The 17,731-nt window shown below is 48.3% G+C and overlaps 1 protein-coding gene across 1 annotated transcript; it reads left to right on the top strand.

Annotated features, from left to right (window-relative positions):
• The first annotated feature begins 4,955 nt into the window (after positions 1-4,955).
• On the top strand, positions 4,956-17,509 carry nup160 (nucleoporin 160). The gene is made up of 34 exons (XM_082540069.1): positions 4,956-5,126; positions 5,566-5,674; positions 5,749-5,959; positions 6,223-6,445; positions 6,522-6,712; positions 6,801-7,037; positions 7,124-7,221; positions 7,317-7,401; positions 7,477-7,545; positions 7,631-7,714; positions 7,795-7,965; positions 8,051-8,150; positions 8,223-8,388; positions 8,754-8,887; positions 8,963-9,123; positions 9,466-9,602; positions 9,683-9,753; positions 9,863-10,013; positions 10,124-10,193; positions 10,781-10,879; positions 10,973-11,101; positions 11,209-11,304; positions 11,379-11,473; positions 11,582-11,678; positions 13,393-13,498; positions 13,586-13,746; positions 13,834-13,894; positions 14,031-14,141; positions 15,517-15,640; positions 15,728-15,826; positions 15,934-16,075; positions 16,920-17,045; positions 17,125-17,220; positions 17,315-17,509. The coding sequence occupies exons 1-34, from the start codon at positions 5,036-5,038 to the stop codon at positions 17,411-17,413; spliced, it is 4,200 nt and encodes a 1,399-aa protein (XP_082396195.1). The 5' UTR covers positions 4,956-5,035; the 3' UTR covers positions 17,414-17,509.
• Positions 17,510-17,731: the final 222 nt, after the last annotated feature.

Raw genomic sequence — 17,731 nt, forward strand, 5'->3', positions numbered from 1 at the left:
AAATTTAATCGGGTTATAAAATCCATTCCATTGTCACTTAAAAACATAGTTGTAAATGATATAATATATTCTGACATCTCCCCCAAGTTAAGGCAATTATATATAGATGGTATTCAGTTTTGTGATGTTAAATGCAATAATAAGTTTCTTAGATCTTCATTAGGGAGTCTTTATTCTCCAAATTTACTTAGACGTAATTACATATTAAAAGATTTCCAAAGGGAAGAAATTGAAAAAATAAGAACTGATTATATCGCCTTCCCTATCCCTCCTAAAGGGAAAGAAGTCCAATTTAAAATCTTGAATAAAATTTACCCGACAAATAGACTCCTTGGTGCTAGATTCAAAATAGAAACGGGTAATTGTGTATTTTGTGAAACAGAAGAGGAGGATTTGGACCATCTATTCTTTTTGTGCAATTTTATACAAATATTTTGGTTGGATTTTCATACCTGGCTTTATTCCAGTGGGAGTCAAATTACCCCATTTACCTTAAATATGATAATGTTTGGAGTGTTTTTGAAAGAAAAGAAAGCTAATTATGGTGTTAATGTGTTATTAATCTTGTGCAAGCAATTTCTACATAAATGTCGTTTTTTTAAGACCAAACCAACACTAGCTTACTGGAAAAACGATTTAAACCTGTTGGTTAAATCTTTGACCTTAGTTAAAAAGAAAAAGGCTGCTTTTTTTGTTTCCTTTGTAGAAGATTTTGATTTAGTGAGTTAATAATCTGTTAAATTATGTGACCCCATCTTTATATTTTCTTTTCACTATGTATGAAAGTTGTTAATATATAAGGAATGTTTATTCTCCGTAATATATGGTGCATTTTGTTTGTTTGTATGTTAATTTTACTAATTTAAAAAAAAAATCGAAAAAAACAAAACAAAACCTCCCAGCAAATGGGCGATAGAAAACCGATCGGTGCCTGTGACATTCCCAGTATGCGCTGGCTGATGTCTGTGATGTCCCCACCACAAAGCCGCGCATATCAAAGACCGCTACTGCCTGCAGGCCATCGCCTGATCCACCTGTCTGAGGAAAAAGTTAAAGTATATTTTATTTGTATCTTATTGGGTGTAAGGTAGGGGAGACCGGGGATAGTTGTAACGTGGGTCAGTTGTAACACTTCCAATTTCTCCAATCAGGGCTAAGTTTCAAATGATGTGACTCATCCTGTGCATGCCCAATTCAGTTCTGCTATCACATGTGAAAAATCAGCACATTTTGTCAAACACAGACAATTTAACACGAAAAAAAGTAATTTGTATACCAAAAAGTAAGTTTTTCTACTTTATTTCAATTTCTAATAGCATTATCTGCTTTGCAGTTAAACTCATCAAACCTAAATTATGTTATTTGTATGCCTATGGGGATATATTCTGTGTAGGTCTTTAGTGCTAATGTTTTAGCCGTTGACTGTAATATTAGCTAGTTCATGGCTATAGGAGTCTGGGTCAGTTGTAACAGCAACAGTCTGGGTTAGTTGTAACAATAATGCAGATGTTACCACACTATTACTTTAACTTATATTAAACAAGTTGGGGCAACGACTTCAGCAGAGAGGTTCACTGGTCACCTTTGTATATGCAGTTAATGCCACTGGCAACACAATTCCTCCACTGTTTGTGTTCCCACACATACATTATGCAGACCTCTGTGTCAGAGATGGACCAGTAGGAAGCACTGGTAGTGGAAATAAGTCAGGATGGGTGCAAGAAACAGATTTCCTCATCTTTCTGAAGCACTTTGCAAACCTCACCAAGGTAAGCCATGATAAAAAGTAATGGAATTGCGATGCTGGTGTACAACTACATTTTTTCAGCTTCATTGTTATGTTCAAAATTGGTGCAAGAGTTGTAGGTTATAATGCCCACTGAGCCAATGAGGCCAAACTCAAGGAAGACCAACCAAAATTAATGAAATATTCAGTTGCAGAAAATTCCATAATTTGTCTTTTTTGGGGGGTTGGGATATGTTCAAAAGTTAGATTTCTGCATTCTGTCACACACACACACAGCTACATAAATGGATGTAAGTGCATTCATGTGTTGAATAAAAAAGATTACATGTTAATATTTTGTTAGTACCCTTATTTCATTGTGTTACATTTCACCCCAGGATATGTTACAACTAACCCAGACTATGGGATTAATTGTAACATTTCACTCTTCGTGTTTGAGACCACACCATGCAATGGGTAATTGTGCTGCAGAGAAAATAGCTGCACTATTTAATAGCAGAGACATGTAAATACTTTGCATTACATTTTGAATCCACTACCTTAAAAGAGCTCCAATTTACAGACAGAAATGTCAAAAATGTTACAACTATCCCCGGTCTCCCCTACCAATCAAACTCCGACACACACACACACACACACACACACACACACACACACACACACACACACACACAAACACACACATAAAATCTAAAAAGAACATCTAATAATGTTAATTTCCTTCTGGGCTCTGATTGGTCAAAGCAGACATACAAAAAAACCGGACTGTCAGATTTGTACTGTTTAATGATGACGTCAGTCATCCGATCCGGCAGGTGGCGCGCCTCGCAGTGGTTCGCCTACCTTAAATGAATCGTAGAAGAAGAAGCTGGAGGCGAAAACAATTTAAATTTTTGGGATTGTGTTTGATGAAAGGGTGACATGGCCTATACATATTCAGAAAATAATAGACAGATGCAAGAAAGTGTTGAATGTCATGAGGTGCTGAGTGGGAACTGACTGGGGGCTGATATGAAATCTTTAAAAGCTATATATACTGGGTTGATTAGGTCAGTATTGGATTATGGGTGTGTAGTATTTAATTCTGCTGCCAGAACAAGTCTTCGTAAGTTGGATAGTATCCAATATCAAGCGTTAAGACTTTGTTCAGGTGCATTCAAAACAACATCTGCAGCAGCACTCCAGGTAGAAATGGGGGAGATGCCATTACAAATAAGAAGAGAGCAACTGACACTGAATTACTGGGCAAATTTGCAAGGACATGGTCAAAATCATCCGACAAAAACTGTTTTCCACCCATGCTGGGAAAAAGAAAAGACGGAATTGAAGAGCTTTGGGTGGACAGTGGACAGCAGCTGACCTTAATCTGGACAAGATCAACATAAGTCAAACAGGGTGGCTGTGGCTACAATGTAGCTTGCCATCACCAGTGTGTGAATGTGTGTGTGAATGGGTGGATGACTGGATATGTAAAGCGCTTTGGGGTCCTTAGGGACTAGTAAAGCGCTATATAAATACAGGCCATTTACCATTTACCATTTACCATTTACCAAACAGCACCGTTGCCTACAATACCACCATGGATGCTCCCTGATGCAGTAGCAGATTTCACATTGTTAAACAAAAAGAACAAGGAGAGGGGGTTTATCTTACATTCACATACAGCACAGGAATATATTAATCAGTATTGTAGTCAAAATCTACAGGAAGCGGTGCCTGAGGAAAGCGGGGAGGATCATCAAGGACTCCAGTCACCCCAGCCATAAACTGTTCAGACTGCTTCCATCAGGAAGGAGGTTCTGCAGCATCCGGTCCCGTACCAGCAGACTGAGAGACAGCTTCTTCCACCAGGCCATCAGACTGCTGAACACTTCATAGACACCTCAGCTTCACTACTGGAACTTTAACATTATGCACTCCATACTGTACAGTAACGCCACTGTTTTGCACATGTCTCACTCTGTATATTTTATTTTATATATTTTATTTATTGTTTACTCTATTTAATTTGTAAAATATGTGTACACACACACACACACACACACACACACGTAGAAAAATATTTAGTATACACATCCAGAAATGCATATACTATTATATATCGTACATATTTATTAGTTTCAGATGTAGCCATTCTTGTATTTTGCTTGTTTACATTATTGTATTTTGCACAACTCTGTTGCTTGTGAAGCTCGCACACAAGAATTTCACTCACATGTGCTGTACCAATGTACCTGCACATGTGATGTGACAATAAAAGTGATTTGATTTGATTTGATTTGAGATGCATCAAAGAATACAGCCAACCAAAGCGGGATAGCATTTATTGTTCCTGAATTTAATATGAAGGTAGGGAAAAGGATCAGTGACGATTTATCAGTGTGCACAGGAGAAATGGTTTCATTATTGTTAGCAGCCCAGTGGACTGAAGAAACAAAACCACTAAGTTCTGTGATAAGTTCAGACTCGAGCTCATCACTGGCCAGTTTGCAAGACTGTCACTCAGACTGCAGACTGACATTCTGATAGAGATCCAGCAAACATTGTTCAGACTTGTTATGATGGGGCTTATGGTCACATTCTTATGGTTACCAGCGCATCATGGAGTTAAAGGAAATGAAACGACAAATAGGACAGCAAAAGAAGCAACAAGGAGACCGATGGTAGGTGTGGATATTAGTGTTAGTGGGACGGAGCTCAAGAGTAGAATGGGATACAAAATGAAGGAAAGGTGGCAAAAGCAATGGGAGGAGGAGAGGAAAGGGCGATGGTTGTACAACATCCAAAGGAAGGTGGGGGAAACGAGAAGTACAGGACAAAACAGGAGAGAGGAGACGATTATATCTCGACTGAGATTCGGACACACTGGTTTAAGTAGCACATTATTTTAATAGGTAAACACTGTGCAGGGGAGTGTGACTGCATAGGGAACAGGAAACAATCGAACATGTTCTGTTGCATTGTCAGCAGTATGATGCTGAAAGGAGACAACTGATCAAAAAGCTGGATGATATGAAAGTGAAGTTGGACTTGATTTATTTCGCATGAGCTCTATAAGTGAAAGTTATCAGGCTGTATTTTGGTTTTTAAGGCAGACCCATTTGTTTCGGGGGGATTTGAATATTTTATTTTCTTTCTTTCTTCATTTCGGTCCTCACTCCACACCAGTTGGTGGCGGTAATGCACCATTTTGCTGTTTGCCAACTGCCAATAAACCCTACACAGAAGAAGAAGAAGCTGGAGCGGATTTGAAAGCGCAACGCGCGGCCGCAGCGGCACGAGGACAAGATGGCGGCGGCGTTGGAGCGTAGCTACATCGAGATCTGCGGGTTCGAGAGAGAGGCCGAGCGGAGGCCGCGCGAGCTCACCGCGAATCTGGGTAACACGTGCACTTCACCTGCGCGCCGCTGTCGGCGGCTAGCAGGGAGCTAACAGCCTGACGGCCCGTACCTGCCGGCGTTAGCGTGTTAGCTTCCTGCTAGCCGCGCGCGGCCTGGGGGTGTTTCTGTTGTTGTTTTTACTTCCGAACTCTCACCTGACCAGGTGAGCGCGTAAATCTTCCTCCGTCTCCGTTTAGTGTCAGCTAGCTCCGTTAGCTGCTCACCTGTTGCGCACCTGGTCACGCAGCTGTCACGGTGAACCTGCGCTGATCACGGGGCCTTGACCTGCAGTCTTTGTTGTCTGCGCCTCCGGAAGCAGCTGATTACTGATCTGAGAAACACTGTCACCTGCTGATCAGAGCTTCAGACACCTGCAGGTCAAGAACCTGTTCAAACCGGACTCACCTGTTCTCCCTCACCTGTCTTTCCGGTCTGCAGGTGTGAGCGTGCCACCTGGCAGCCTGAAGTTTCCTGACAGCGCGGGAGCGTTTCACTATGAGGAGAGCGGGAAGCTGCTGTCGGTCACCAGCAACAGGTTCATCCACTGGTGGGTACCAGCTGCTCTCCAGGTGCTCTGCAGGTGCTGTCAGCCGTTCTCTGCTAACACTCTCACTCATGCAGGTCCACGTCCGGGGACTCGGTGGTGCTGGTGGAGCAGTCTCTGGACACCAACTTGCTGAACAATGCCGTCAGGCTCCGCTTCACCCACTGTGCCGTCCTGCCCGGAGGAGTCACCATCCAGGAGACGCTCAGCAACGTCGTCATCCTCATCTCCACCAATCACAGCGTCCACAGGCTGCTGCTGCCCCACCCCACGCGCATGTACCGCAGCGTGAGTAGCTGACGGTGACCCTCAGCCTGCACGCTGTCCTGTGGTGGGTGGAGAAGCCGCACCACCAGCTGCAGGACAGTGTGCGGTTGTTGATTACTGATTACCGTTATCAATTGATTAATGAAAGTGTCACTATGGACACGACGGATGAGTCAGACTTTAAGGTCTGATACCAAACTACCAACAGCCCTGTGAGATTACCATGGTTACCATAGAAACAGTTATCTGTTACTGACCTCGAACACTCCTCTGTGCACGTGTAGGAGCTGGTCACAGAGTTGCACATGCAGTCCATCTTCACTGATGTGGGGAAGCTGAGCCTGCAGGACCCCGCCCACAGCGCCCTTATCCCCAGCTCAGTGGGAACCACGGCGAGTCCCGGCACTGCCTTCGCCTGGCTCAGTTACCACGGAGATGCACACTTCGCTCTGGCTTCTCCTGCTGGAGGCATCACAGTGGTCACCCTGCCGTCGCCCGATTCTCAGGGTGAGGAGGAGTTTCTATGTTTAATGTGGGCGTGGCCCGTTGGGCGGTTTTTAAGACGTGTGCTCACCGTTTCCAGGCAACATGTCAGTGCTGGAGTTGAAGAGGAGCTCTGTGATGCAGCGGCTGTCTGGGTGGATGCCCACGGCGATCCGCGGCGAGCACAGCCCGGCCGACCTCGTGCTCAGCCTCGCCGTGCGGGAGCTGGAAGAAGACTCCTTCATCTTTGCGCTGTGTCAGGACCACCGCCTGCGCATGTGGTCGCTCAGGGTGATGACATCGCACACATGCACCCAAACACATTGTTGACGTTTAACGTTTGAGTTGCCGCGTGCTGACGTGACTTCCGCCCCCTCAGGAGCATGGCTGCCTGCTGGAGGCGGACATGTTGGAGTACATGCCGGCGTGTAAGGGTGTGAAGCGCCTGCCGGGCCACGGTCACCGCCTGCGCCTGGCGTTTTCCTCCACCACAGGCTTGTGCGTCTGCGTCTACCTCGCTGTCCCTCAGCGGGGGCAGTTCACCGTGCTGCAGCTGGTCGCCACAGACAACAACCGCTACAGCCTCGAGCACATCTCCACGCTGTTCAGCACACAGGTGAACGCACGGGCGGAGCCAGGGGGCTGGCCTCGTTTTTCTGTTTGTGGTTACTTCCTGTATTCTGAACCGCTCTCTGTGAGCAGGAGACGCTTGTAGACTTCACGCTGACCTCCTCGGACATCTGGGCTCTGTGGTTGGACGAATCCAACGCCACCGTGGTCAAATACATCAGCTTCGAGCAGTGAGTTGAAATGCCAGCGTCCTCCTGATATGTTCTCCACGTGTTTCCGCCGTCTGTCTCCGCACATGTTCCTCACCTGTCGGCGTGTTTCACAGCAACACGGCGGCTCAGTGGAACCAGGTGTTTGTTCAGCCTCCACCCGAAGAAGAAATCCACATCGGAGTGGACCTGGACCCCCGGGTGAGACCAGTTCAGACCAGTAACCAGTGTTTTAATGAACGGGTAGTGCTGACCATGTGATCTGACCCCTGACAGGAGACGTATCTCGAGGTTCTCTTCTCTCCTCTTCGCTTCACAGCCTCGGCCATCGTGAAAGCCCTGCAGGTGAGAACCTAGCTGTGTGTCTGATTCACTCTGATTGGTTCGCTGATTGATAACTGATTGGATGGTCTTTGTGTGGGTTGCTCAGATCTTTCGGCGAGGCTCGGAGAGGATCTGGGACCTGTCCTGGGAGGCTCTGAGGAAGGAGGTGACGCTGGCTGTTGAGAGCGAGGTAACGCAGAGCGATCTGAACCAGAACAGGAACTTTTCAGACTGTTTTTTTAACAAGCTTCGTCTCTTTCCCTCCTGCAGCTGCAGAGCAGCATCACAGAGTTCGAGTTTTCTCAGGAGGAGTACCGACAGCTGCAGGTGGAGTTCTGGTCCCGGTTCTACTCCTGCTGTCTGCAGTACCAGGAGGTCCAGGCATCTCCTCTGGGTCTGACCGTGAGCCAGCACACCGGGATGGTCTGTCTGCTCCGGAAGGTGAGTGGACCGCCTGCAGGCGTTGCTGCGTGCCTGTGGTTGTTGGCAAAGAGGTGACGCCCGTTTTCGTCCCGCTGTGTTTCAGGGCTTCCTGTCATACCTGCTGCCGTGCTTCGCCGTGGATCACCTGTACCTTTCCCACGACCAGTACCTGCTCTCAGAGGAGGAGACGCCAGTCGCAGAAGGTAAAGAGACAGTGTGTTGGTTTGACGATTGCTGCACATCCTGATCTCACCTGTGCTCACCTGTGCTGTCAGACCCGGAGGCGGGGCGGGATGTCCTGCAGCTGGTTCAGTGCCTGCGGCTCATCAGCGACACCGTTTCTGCAGAGATGGCGTACGAGATGGAGAAAGCTCTGGAGTACCTGCAGGCGCCCGAGAGAGCGGCCGAGCTCGTCCTGGAGAACCTGCTGTGCAACGACAGGTGGGTCACATGACCCCCGACGTACTTGTTTTAAATTTAGGTTGTACGTTAAAGAAAAGCATCCTGATGGTTAATGAGCAGGAGCTCAGGTGTGCTCACAGGTACAGAGAGCGTAGAGACACTTTGAGGAGATAATCACTGAACATCCTCAGGAAATAAAAGAACTGGATCCTTCAGTGAGCGCCGCACTTCCTGTCGGTCCTTCGGTGATGATCGGGGGGGGGAGGAGCTAAGTTTCCTTTGAAGTCATAACCACAGGCAGCAGTGTAACTTTGTTTTCACGCGTCAGACTTTCAGAGGGTCGCAGGCTGAATTTACCGGGGTCGCTGCTGGTGATTTAAACACGTGGCGTCTGTCCTCCACAGTGATAACGTGATCGTGGATGTCCAGAACAAACTTCAGGATGTCAGAAACCCGATGGCCGCCATGATGGTCCTGTTGAGAGAGATGGACCTGGAGACGGACTCCGAGGTCGGCGGGGACGGACTCGTGGCGCCCGGTAATACCCTCTCGGTGAATGAAAGTGCGACCCCGCTGTCAGTCGCTTCAGTGTGCCCTGCGCCTTGTCTTGCAGGTCAGAGCCTGAATTTAAGGATCGGCCTGTCTCAGCTGTACAGCGGCAGCACGGCGGTCTCTGTCGTCTCCCAGGCCGTGTGTCACATGGCCATGACCAGAGCGCTGTTCTGCAGAGACCTGCTCATCCTGCAGAAGCTCTACCTGCGCTTTGGAGACAATGTACGTACACACACACACACCGTCACCTGCTTGGTGATGATGGGAAGGGAGAACTCCCTTTTGACAGGAAGAGGTCTCGGCTTGTCTGTATGAGACGGTCAAGCCTGAATCAGGGGTACAAGGGGGATTTGAAGGGCTTCTGATTGGCATGTGGTAATTTTGAGAGGTTACCTGGGGGCCGAGGACCTCTTTCATGTGACAGCGCACTGCTAGAAGCTTCTTGTATCCAAGCAAACGCTGTCCGGAGACATCCGAGAGCTTCTCACCATCACCTGATCGTCTTTCTCCTCGGTGTGTTTATGAGCCACACGTGTGCAGCTCAACAGGTGTGTTTGTGTCCAGGTGTTTCTGGGTGGGGGGGCTCAGCTGCTGCAGCTACAGCAGGACCTGATTCCTCGGACCTCCCAGCTCCTGTCCTCCTATCATCTCCTCAAACATGTCAGTCAGAGCCTCGCCTCCTCCGTGCCCATCAGCACCATGTGAGCACTAATACACGCAGCACACACAGCTCTCAGGTCCGTAGCAACCACACTGAGCACTTCCTGTTCTGATGTTTCAGAGACGCCAACCTGCAGCACCTCACCGTGTTGGAGCTGTCGGACACGCCCACCATGACCTCTGGACGATCAGGTCTGCTCTGTTTGCGTGTTTAGCTTTGATTTGTGATGTGACGTCAGGGACGACGGTCCTGGTCCGTGTGGTTTTTAAAGCGTGTGCGTTTCCTGTCCCGCCCCCGCAGCTCTGAACCCTCAGACCGTTGTGGAGCTCTTCTACCAGACGGCGGCTCGCCGACTCATCGTGTCTCAGCTGTTCTCGAACCAGCAGGGCGGAGCTCTGCTCGTCTGGACTGACGTGATCTCTAGTGTGGTGCAGCTGCTCGCTCAGCTGCTGTATCCTTCATCGTGCCCTGATTGGGCTCCGCCTCTTCACGTTAAGTGAAACTCGCCAGTGGTCTGTGGTGTTTAACTTCCTGTTGTTCCCTAACTGGTCTCTCTCCCAGATGGCCCAGTAACCCTGGCTTCCAGTTCCCAGAGTGTCTGCTTGCCAGCTGTCAGTACACTCAGCTGCAGGTGAGGATTCCTCCTGCTCCTCCTCCTCAGGTTCAGAAGCTCCTCTTGGAAAGGTGTTTGTAACAGGGATCGTACGGGTGCTTGAAATCCTTGAAAATGGCTGATTTTTGGGTTTGGTACTTAAAATGGTTTCATTCACACAAATAACAATTAGACTGAAAAGAGTTCTCATCACTGTAATTCCAGTTTTGTTTTGTTTTTCCCGGCGTCGTGGGAGTTTCTCTAACAAGCCGATTTGTTCACATTTGCACACCTGAAAGTTTGCGATGTGTTGAGTTCATGCACTACATGCATGTAAGGCAACCTTTTAACAAAAGGGGAACAAAGGTGTCGAAATCAGCCGAGGATGATTTGCTTGTTACGTCACTGAGGTCAAACATGTGCTTGAAAGTCCTTGAATTTGACCCTGGAAAGACACGTGAACCCTGTTAAATCCAATAACCTGCTGCCGTGTGATTGGCTCATTCGATATTGTACAAGAAGCAGTTGAACAGGTGTGCCTAATCATGTGGCAGAGTGGCTTTAACAACAGTCCAGATGTGCACAGCTGTAACCGATGAACAAGTCCACGTGTTGTCCCCCTGCAGGAGTACGTGCGTCTGATTGGTCCGTGGTGCCAGGTGAACATCGCCTCTTGTCGTTTCATGCTGGCTCAGTGTTACCTCGCCAACGGTGAAGGCCAGAAGGTGGGTCACCATGGCAACCTCATGTCCTACAGGCAGAGTTGCTCGCCATAACCTCACTTCCTGTGTGTTCTTTTGTTTTGCTCCTTTTGTCAGGCTCTGCGGTGCTTCCAGGAGGCAGCAACGGAGGTGGAAAAGGAGGAGTTTCTGATGAGGTTAACTGGTAGCGAGGATGAAGACGCCGCAGTCGCCCCTGCTACACCCCGACTGCAGTACTACAACAAGGTAGAAGGCGGAGATTCTGAGGTTCCACCTGACGCTGATGGTCAGAGCCGGCGAGGACAGGAAGCAGCAGCATGGCGTGTTTTAACGAATGTGCATTTTCCCCTCAGGTGCTGCGTCTGCTGGAGGACGTCGGTCTGCCCGAGCTCGTCATCCAGCTCGCCACTCTGGCCATAACGGAGGCCATCGGCGATGTCAGCAGTCAGGTGAGACGTGGCGGTCTGACGGCAGCATGCCGGCACGCTGTCGGTGCGTAAACTGATCTGATGTCTGTGTTCAGGCGGCGCTGTGGACGCGGATATTCAAACATCACCTGGACCTCGGACACAACAGCGAGGCATACGACGCTCTGACACAGAACCCCGACGGCAGCATGTACGCACGCACACACACACACACAGGTGGAGGTAAACGCTCTATGTTGGCAGTCAATGCTAAAGGTCAAAGGTCGCGTGTCTGAGCAGGTGTCTCCCTGTATCTTAGGCAGTTGGACTGCCTCCGTCAGCTGGTGGTGGTGCTGTGTGAACGCTCGCAGCTGCAGGATTTGGTCAACTTCCCCTACGTCAACCTGCACGACGAGGTAACGTGACCTCTGACCTTTTGACCCTGAAGTTTTAGTTTTACAGTTGTTTACGTGAAGCTAAAACGGAAACCAGATGGAGCGGCTGGGTTAGGTCGAGGACGAGTGGTGGAGTTGTCTCTTATGAGTGGAGGTGGAGGTGGGAGTTGGTGTAAAGGTGAAACTACGTATTCACCCTTGCCTGAGACCATGAAACGAGCTTCCTCTGAAGGACGTCCTCCTGGCTGAGGAGACGAGAGGAGATCCGAGGGTGGATGCGGAGGAGGTGAATGCATGGATCCAGAAAAGGAATATGTGGATCAAAGGATGATGGTTTTACTTTCAAATAAGGACGCAACTGAGCTGCAACACATCCAGGCTTAATTAATTATTGTAAAAGTTCACCACTGCCCACCTCAGCGGCTTCTTCACTTGAGCCTCCACCCACTCTGCTTCTTCTCAGTCTGCAGCTTTACCTCCTCCGGCCTGAAACAGCTGCTCTGCGCATGTTGATGACTCCATCAACATGCGCCATAGCGGTTTAGTCAAAATCTCTACCGTTGTCCAAATTTATATTGTTATGTTGCTCTGCGCAGCTGGTTTCTCCACCCGCGCTGCGAGCTGTACTGGCGGGTCAGAGTGAGGCTTTGGTGGCCCTCGCAAACGAAATGCATCCATGTGTGATTGTGACGTCTGAGCATGTGCTGTGTAGCGACATCGTCACCTCGGGGCTGAATCCTTCGAAGGATCCGGCCCACCTGGTCTGCGTAGCCGCAAAGACCGGAAGTGCGAGGCCGTTAAATTGGACGGTCTAGCCTGCGATGGGTGGCTTCTGTTGCCTAGCAACTGTGACATAAGCAGCTACAGCTGTGGTGGACGGCATGTTGGAGAGAAATAGAGAAAATCTTTATTTGACATCATTTGTTTGACTTTTTCTTTCACCTCAGTGTGATGCATCTGGGAGAACGTCACAGCCGTACAGGAGTCCTCTTGGCCAACAGTCATAAGTTTAGTTCGTAAAACCGTTTGCTAGTGTAGCCCAACACTAGTCTCATTCATTCTGATGGTACAAATCAGGGGTGGGCGGTGTAAACGGTACAAACAATATGAATTTGGCCAACGGTAGAGATTTTGACTATACCGCTATAGTGCATGTTGATGATGTCATCGAGCTGCGCCTGTTTTGGTCGAAAGCATTGCAGCGGCTGCAAACAACATCATCTGTAAATTATGCCAGGCGACAGCCACAGCAAAGAGACTAAGCACTTTTGGAATATGAGGAGAGCCACAAACTGCGCTTCCTTCACTTCTGTGCCATCGATTCATTAATGCTGAATTCTCTCGCAGCTGCTCTGTTCCCTATATACCAGCTAGCCCAACTTCAGTAACCCTACAAACGTCACTGCTGTTTAGTTTTCTGTCTTCATTTATGTTGGAAGTGATAGCAGAGCTGCACGTTTGGATTCTTTCAGAAATCTCTGTCAGAACATGCTATATCATGTTTAGGTGGAAGCTAGCGAGCTAACTTCCTGCTAACTTCTAACTCCGTTGAATTTAATAAATCCTGTTTTCATGGATGCCTGGATGTTAAACTTAATTGTTACACCTGGTAAAGCAGCAACGCTGATCATTGTATTGCAGATGAAAGAATTTAGACAGTTTTTAACTCTCAGTGATGCTGCAGTGTTCGTGTGACTTTGGGACCTGAGTGCTGACCTTTGACCTCTGCTCTCAGGTTGTCAGCATCATTGAGTCTCGGGCCCGGGGACTCGACCTGCTCACCCACAACTACTATGAGCTGCTGTACGCCTTTCACATCGCTCGCCACAACTACCGCAAAGGTCAGTCTTCCCCCCCCCCCCCCACACACACACACACGCACGTCTGTCTCGTTTATCCATGTGTTGTGTGTGTGTGTGTGCGCTCAGCTGGGACGGTGATGTTCGAGTTTGGGATGCGTCTCGGTCGGGAAGTTCGAACCCGCCTCGGCCTTCAGAAGCAGGTGAACTGTTACTTGGCTGCTCTCAACTGTCTACGCCTCATCAGGCCGGAGTACGCCTGGATCGTCCAGCCGGTCTCCGGGGCAACGGTACACACACACACACACACCGACTGAATCTGTGTGACCTGTCCAACAGTGTTGTGATTTTGTTTTTTGTGGGGGTTTTTCCTGCAGTACGAGCGTCCAGGTGCGTCTCCGAAGAGAAACTCTGACGGAGAGTTTCCTGCTGAGCCAGGTGAGTCTTAAATCAAACACACCAGGGCCTTTAGACTTGAAGTCCCACCATTTTCAGAGTGGATAAGGCTTTTGTCCAGGCAGGTGACGCCCCCTGGTGGCGAGCTGCTGTAACCCTTGCTCTGCTTCCTGTTCAGTCAAGCGACAGGTGGATATCCTGGAGGTCAGAGACCTGGAGAAGGAGTACATCCTGTCTCGCAGCCGGCTCACCCTCGCCCAGCACCACCCGCCCTCCGCTGCTATCGCAGGTACGCTAATGCGCGCACACATGTGTATTTATATCCTTGTGGGGACATCTCATTGACATAATGCTTTCCCTAGCTCCTGACACTGACCCTTACCCTAAACCTATCCATAGCCTAATTGTGACCCTGACACTAAAACCACATTCTGAGTCTCAAAAATGCTTCAAACTCGTGAGGACCCATGAGGGCTATTTGTCCCCACAAGTATAGTAAACTACCAACTTTTGGTCCCCATGAAGATGTTAATATCCGTATATACACATATACACTAGGGCTGGGCGATATGACCCAAAATTCATATCTCGATATTTTTTACCTGGATGGCGATATAAGATATATATCTCGATTTTTTTTTTTAAGCCATAAAGTAAGAACAAAAAGAGAGTTCTTAGTCAAAGCTGTGTCCCAGATGTCACACAGGCACTTTTATTAACATACAGCACAGATGTACATGAAAAATTACTCAAAATTAAATTATGAGCATTCATTAAATAATAATGCTCCATAAATAAAAGAAAACAAGGTTGTTTTTGTGCTAAACAAAGAGCTCACAATTGTGCAGTCAAAATGTAAACTAAAAGACGCTGAGCGTAATAACAAAGACAGACAGATTTTACAGCTGCTCTGTTCCCAAGTTTTACTGCGTGACTGACAGCCTGGAGTTTGAAATCCGCTTCATAACCACGTCTCTTACAGGTGCCATTTATGGTCCTTATCCACACACAATACGGTAATATTACGTTGATGCACAGTACGTATCACTCCGCGAAGCTCCTCGGTAGCTGTAATGCGCCGACAATCTATCAAGCGGTGCAGCTCCGTAGCTTACCAAAGTCGTACTCAAACATTTTTGACAGATTGCTGAGCGCCGTGTACCACATAAAATCAGTTCGCGGCCATCAAGCACAACCAGAATTCATACATAAGGCGCGCTATCAACTTTTGAGAGAATGAAAGGATTTTAGGGTTAGCGCTGTTAGCTCGTTAGCGCGGTTAGCTCGTTAGCACGTTGACGCCGTCCAGCCCCACGCATGGGGCGATGCGCAGTAACTCGTTAACGGAGATTTGCCGTGTCCGTCTTGTCGCTGCCTGCATGTGAAGCGATGGGGGAGGAGGGGGAGTTGTCTTCAGTGAAGGCGAGGCGGAGTAACGTTGCGTAGAGACAAAAGTGGACGAAAGAGAGGCAAACTTGCGGCTCCACAACTATAATTATAACGTAACATAGACTATATCGATATAAAGGATATTGTCACATCTTATATCTCGTATAAAAATATATCGATATGTTTTAAAAACTCGATATATCGCCCAGCTCTAATATACACACACACACAGGCGGAGCTTTACAGTAAACAGGTGTCCATGTAACTGTGTGTAGGCGGAGCCTCGGCGGCAGAGCTGCTGGTCTTGCTGGTTCAGACGGGACTCTTTGACTCTGCGCTGGTTCTAAGTCGCACCTTCAACCTGAGCCTGACACCCGTCTTTGAGGGCCTCGCCTTCAAGTAGGTCCACCACCGCACGCCTCAGCGGCGCTCTCCGTTTACGGCTTTGTCTTTTTCACCTATTTGTTTACCTCGCACTGTTTTCAGGTGCATCAAGCTGCAGCTTGGAGGGGAGGAGTCTCAGAACGAAGCCTGGAGCTGGTTGGCTGTTAATCAGCTGTCAGTTGTCAACACCAAAGAGTCCAGGTGTGCTTCCAACAATCACTTACTGATTGACACTTCTTTGTTTATCTGCAGGAAACAGACGCCCGTGGACCTCCATATAACTAACAACAACCTCCTTCTGTTCGCAGCACCGCAGACGAGGCGTGGCGTCTCCTCGCCTCCTACCTGGACAAGTATCCTTCCACCAATGGGCAGCATCACCGCTACGTCATCCACAAGCTGCTGTCACATGGTGTCCCTCTACCCGATTGGCTGGTCAAAGGCTACAAGGTGAGAGCTCGGCTGGTGAAGAGGAGTGGGCGGGGTTACAGGTAGTAGGGCTGCACGATTTTGCATAAAATGAGAATCACGATTTTTTGGCTTAGAATTGAGATCACGATTCTCTCACGATTCTCTTTTCCAGTATAAATATTTATTGCACTTATTAACTGCACATCAACTTCGTAACAGTTGAGACTGAGCATAAAAACAATAAATAAACACAAAAACAACAAAATGTTGTACTGCTTGAAATTCCGTCTCCACCGTTGCTCGACGCTGCGTTATAGAGCAGGTAGTGCAACAATAGAAAAATAGTTGCGGGACGGCACTGTGTAGCGTTTGTCTAGGGTGTTGATCGTTTTCCTAAATCCCTCGTTTTGCACAGTGTTGATGGAGCCATATCTGTGGTCAGGTGATAAGTGATAGCCTCCGTAATGTCTTTGTGCCTGCGGGAGTTCGACGGGTATAGGGAAGCGCTGTATAAGGTTCCCGTTATTGGTGTTTGGGTGGTTGACCGGGACGGATTTTCTCCTGTCACTTTCTCGTCATCCCTGACGTGCTCTCCGTTGTTTTTCCCGCTAATTTTAGCATCACACGGCACAGCTTCTGTATCACGTCGTATAAGGCTCCGCCCTTGTCATTTGTTGAGCAGGAAGAGTGAGCGCTTGTTTTCATGCAGAGTACGTCCCGGATCAAAATGCGCTACAATTGTCTTTTCTTTTTTTTAAAAATCGTTGTCATTTGGAAATGAGATCGCACATAAGTATGAATCGAGATTGCGATTTTCTAACGATTAATCGTGCAGCCCTACCAGGTAGGGTTTGTTTTTTCCCACCATGCCACTCTGTTTCAGCGCGTGGACGCTCCGTCTCTGCTGCGCCTCCTCCTGAATTTTGACCTGCTGGAGGCAGCGGCAGAGCTCGTGTTGGAGTATGTGGACGCCGTCCTGGGGCGTGGTCACCAGTACTTTGGAATTGAGGTAAAAGTCACGCCGACATGCGTATCTGTGACGTGTCGGTGCTGTTTTAACGCCTTTCCTTTTTACTCGCCTTTTTCAGCGGCCGCTCTCTGCCACGTCTCCCCCGGCATGGCTGCCGTACACGTCCATCGACCAGCTCCTGCAGGCGCTGAACGAGACGCAGACCCAAGGCGCCGTGAGTCACTTCCTGTTTCCTGTCAGTGCACTTGAGTGAATTGAGACGCGCACATGTGACCTGACGCTCTGCACTTACTGTTTTGTTTTTCCAGCTTTATAACAAAGTCCGAGACAAATTAGACGAGTACCATCGCACCGTGGAGCTGATGAGCAGGCGGAGACTCGCCACGCAGGGCCGGCACTCGGAGTGAGGCGGCCGTGTAAATATTTTATAATCTGTCATCAGTTTTGTACTGTAGTGTTTTTCAGATGTAAATGTGATGAAATAAAGTGTTTTCTAAGTTTGAGTCGGTCTCACACATCAATCATGTGACCTTTAGACCAATGGGGTCGATCAATATTCATCATATTGATCACCTATTACCAACAGTCCTGTGGAGGGCTAAAGGTGTAGATCTGCAGTGCAAAGCGTGAGCAGCGAGATGTACTCGAGTATTTGATACTGGGGTCATGTTTAGGGTGTAGGGTCAGATGTGTGGGGTGGATGACTAACACACCTGTAGGTTACA

The sequence above is a fragment of the Aulonocara stuartgranti genome, assembly GCF_965226115.1.
Source record: "Aulonocara stuartgranti genome assembly, chromosome: 7".
NCBI lineage: Eukaryota > Metazoa > Chordata > Actinopteri > Cichliformes > Cichlidae > Aulonocara > Aulonocara stuartgranti.